The 3,881-nt window shown below is 34.9% G+C and overlaps 1 protein-coding gene across 1 annotated transcript; it reads right to left on the bottom strand.

Moving 5' to 3' along the window:
• On the bottom strand, positions 1-3,661 carry LOC122004776. Its single transcript, XM_042559612.1, has 7 exons — positions 3,503-3,661; positions 2,362-2,592; positions 1,722-1,895; positions 1,535-1,641; positions 901-1,029; positions 449-789; positions 1-344 (listed from the first exon to the last, which is right to left on the bottom strand). Exons 1-7 carry the CDS (start codon positions 3,659-3,661, stop codon positions 1-3), a joined length of 1,485 nt encoding a protein of 494 aa, XP_042415546.1.
• Between the last annotated feature and the right edge of the window lie 220 nt (positions 3,662-3,881).

Genomic DNA, 3,881 nt, shown 5'->3' on the forward strand with positions numbered 1-3,881 from the left:
CTACGTCAAGTAGGATTGAGAAAGAACTCGTGGAAACGAGGCTATTCGAGGAATCTTCATAAATTCCAATAATGATTGTTCGGCCTCTGGTGTTGAATACGATTCATCGTAGGATCCAGCACCAGCTTGTGCATCGTCAGCACTGCCATCCTGATCATTCAGTTGGGCATTTACCGTCATACTGGCCATTGTATCTTGCTGGAGCAGGCAGCAACGGGAATTGACCTTCGGGATGATAGATTGTTCATCAGAAGCAGCAGAAGGAGACTGGGAATCAATGTCAAGGAATTGTAATATAAAGTCCTCTTTGTTGAATAGAGCGTCGCAAGGCAATGATGTGTTTCCTGAAGACAGCTCCTCAACTTTAGTCGTAGATAAAGTTTAGTCCCAACAGTTTCTGGATAGATGAATTATTGAAAGGTGATACAGTTGGAGCTAATATTATTACCTGAGCATGGTGAAGGAGTGCATTGTGAATCAAAAGCAGGTGTCCTCCAGAAAGAATCTTGTGTTTCCGTCTTATTGGAGATTGATGATGTTGCACAAGAGGGATCAGGTTCATATAAGCCGGAGAAAGTGGTTTTAGAATCATCCTTAATAACATCATTGATATGACTTTTAAAATCACTTTCACCTTCCAAAACTGAGTAATGAGGATCAAAGTAAGGCGATGCTAATAAAATATCAGAGTACTGAGGATCAAAGTAAGGCGATTCTAATATAATATCAAGTTGCTGACTAAATAGCGGATCAAAGTAAGACGATTCTAATATAATATCAAGTTGCTGACTAATTAGCGGATCAAAGTAAGACGATTCTAATATAATATCAGGTTGCTGACTAAGTAGCGGATCAAAATACGGCGATTCTAATATAATATCAGGTTGCTAATTAAGTAGCGGATCAAAGTAAGGTGATTCTAATATAATATCTGGTTGCTGACTAAGTAGCTTCAAATGAGGATCACAGTTGATAAGTTTCTCAAAATTCTTGCTCAACGAGGTCTGGTGACATTGAAGTAGATGCCTCCTGCAGCATACATTTGGTGAAAGTTACAATACAGACACAACCGAATATGTAAAATTTTGATTTATCTATGTTTCAAACAATTTGAGATAGGCAACAAACATAAATATCTTCTGGCAAAATTTGTTATATCACATCAAGCTTAGTTTAAATAGGTCAAGGAACGTAACATGCAGTCAGGTTACCACAAAGGATATGCTTTACATTGTAGATCATCATATAAAACTTAATATTAATAATATTCATAAAAAGGTATAGTTTAACTAATTTAATCAAATTTAAACAATTGACAAGAAGGAAGCAACTACAATATTCAAAAGGCAAAGGCTTACAATAGACTCCAAAAAAATATATACTGAAAATAAAATCTGATTATTTTTTATTGAAATACCAATAACAAGAACCACAGATTAAATGATAATATCACTCCCAAAGCTTAGATTTTGTGCCAGCTTGCAACAAAAGAGGTGAATTTCATAAGATGCGGGAAAATATAATTTACATCTACCTGTGTATGCATGCTTGCCCATTGGTAAAATCTTGAGTTGCTTGCCACTGTATATGCTTCCTTGGTTGAGGATCAATCTCTCGGAAGAAAAGAGGTGGTCTTGCCAACTAATAAACAATTGCCAACATGTTACCAGTAAGAAATGACCAATATATACCAACACAAATTGAGAAAAAATAAATCTTACCACAATATCCAAAGCCCCATGGCCACCGTCAAAAAATACTGCCTTAATTGCAGTAATGTCGGACCAATGAAACTCAATCTTGCTCTTCACGCCACCTTCGAGAAATTCCCATAGAAGTTTACGTTTGGCGAAGTAACATTTTGCCACTAAATCTCCTTCATATCTAGTCACAAACTGTTTGCCAATAGAACATAGTGAACTTCTCCACAAAGTTAACCAATTTGGTAAAGGATTACTTGACAAAAACATATGAGAATTAGAATGCACTAGATCACCCATAAAGAATTCATGAAATGCACCTTTAAGGAAAAAAAGACAATGACTCGAAATAAACTATGTTCCAATGGCAGATCCCTAGTTGATAATTGTAAGTGAAACTCAGAAATAAAGGCAAGTAAAATTGCTCATCATTTTTCTTTTGGTGGACCATATCACAGAAAGTTACAAACACAAATAGGAGGAAAAGGTTGAGCAGAAAAATTATGCTAAAAACAGAAAGATTGAATAGATTGCAAATACAAGAATATAAAACCAGAATAATGCATAGACAAAAACTTCCACAAGAACATACAAATAATAACAGGAAAGAGAGACGTATCATTTACGTAAACCATCAAATTTTTCCTTATAAAATCCTCACCTCCCATGTCCCAATCCTCAATAATGACGCATGAAAATGCGAAGCTTTGATCTTGCTCAATGAGCTCGAAGAAGCTGAGTTTGATTTTACACCAACTTTCGAGCCCTTCGAGCTAGTGACGCATAAATTTTTACCTGCCTTTGACTGAGAAAGCATCATATGAATCGACGGACTCTTCCTGAGGCGAAGACCCAACGGTTCAGGTTCCCCAAGCAAATTGTTGTACACAGCCTGCAACAAGGTAGTATCAGGAGCTGGTATTACCTCTTTTCAAATGACACAGATCCATACTTAGAAAGTGTACCAAGATGCAAGGACAGATCTAGAAATAAGAGAAGGACAACGCTAAACTTTGAGCGTCGAAAAATGAATTAAGTATCAAATACAATTAAAAAATAATAATTTTTTATGTCAAATTATAGATTATAAAATATAGTTTATTTTTTGAATTGGATTAGAGTACAGGACAATCCTATCTCTGCGGTAAAATGAGTAGAATATTTTTTTTTTCAATATATATATATATATATATATATATATTTTATTTCACACCTAACGAGATTTATTTATTTTAATATATATAATTAATTTGACTTAATAATTTTTCTTATTTATTCTTTTATATTCTACTCATATTTTTTACCTATATTTCATATTCTTTAAAAATATTTTTGATAAATTTAATTGAGATTGATCGGATTATAAATAATATAGGATTGATTAGGATTTTTTAAAAGAAATTTTTTCATTAATATAATAAAAATATATAATTATAAAAAATCCTTTTTAGTAACGTTTTAAATTTAAAATAATAATAATAAAAATACCCGATTAAATTTAAATAAGATATGAGGTAGGAATAATTAATGCAAAATCTTTTTCATGCAAGATTTGATCGGGATAAATGAAAGCAAGATTTTTGTTTTTATTTTTTATGGCACTTTTTGTGATTTGAAATAGATGATTAAACATGTAAAAAAAAAAATTAGGCTAGGCTATAGCCATCCTAAGGTAAATCCGTCTATGCCAAGATGGGGAAGGAAAGAAAAAGATCGGTCCTTTTGAACGAGATCATGAAAACCTAATCAAAATGATAGCTCAACTAGACAAAACATATGAGAAGAGAAAGTGAGGGATCTACCTGCTCACTAGAAGTGCTCGTGTCCCTGGCCCTCTTGTGGAGACGTACGTGCTTCTCGTACAAGGGCTCCTCCACTTCCAACTTCTCCGCCGGAGGAGGTGGAGCCGAGTGCGGGGTGAAATCAGCTCGGCGCTTGCTGGAAATCGAAGACCAATCCATTCCGCCGGAAGATATCCAAAGTAGGAACCTTAGAACGCCCTGCTTCTCCGCAGCTTTTACGCTTCGATAGCGCAGAGGTATTTAGCAGAAGCAGACGTGGAGGGATTTGTTCGCGAGGAAGGTGGAACAATTTCACAGAAGACGTCGAAGGGATTCTTTAATAGGGAATAATTTTGACCGAATTTAGTAAGTTCTTCCCATGTGGCATATTTGGGAGGGA

Source organism: Zingiber officinale, chromosome 7B (genome assembly GCF_018446385.1).
Source record: "Zingiber officinale cultivar Zhangliang chromosome 7B, Zo_v1.1, whole genome shotgun sequence".
Classification (NCBI taxonomy): Eukaryota; Viridiplantae; Streptophyta; class Magnoliopsida; order Zingiberales; family Zingiberaceae; genus Zingiber; species Zingiber officinale.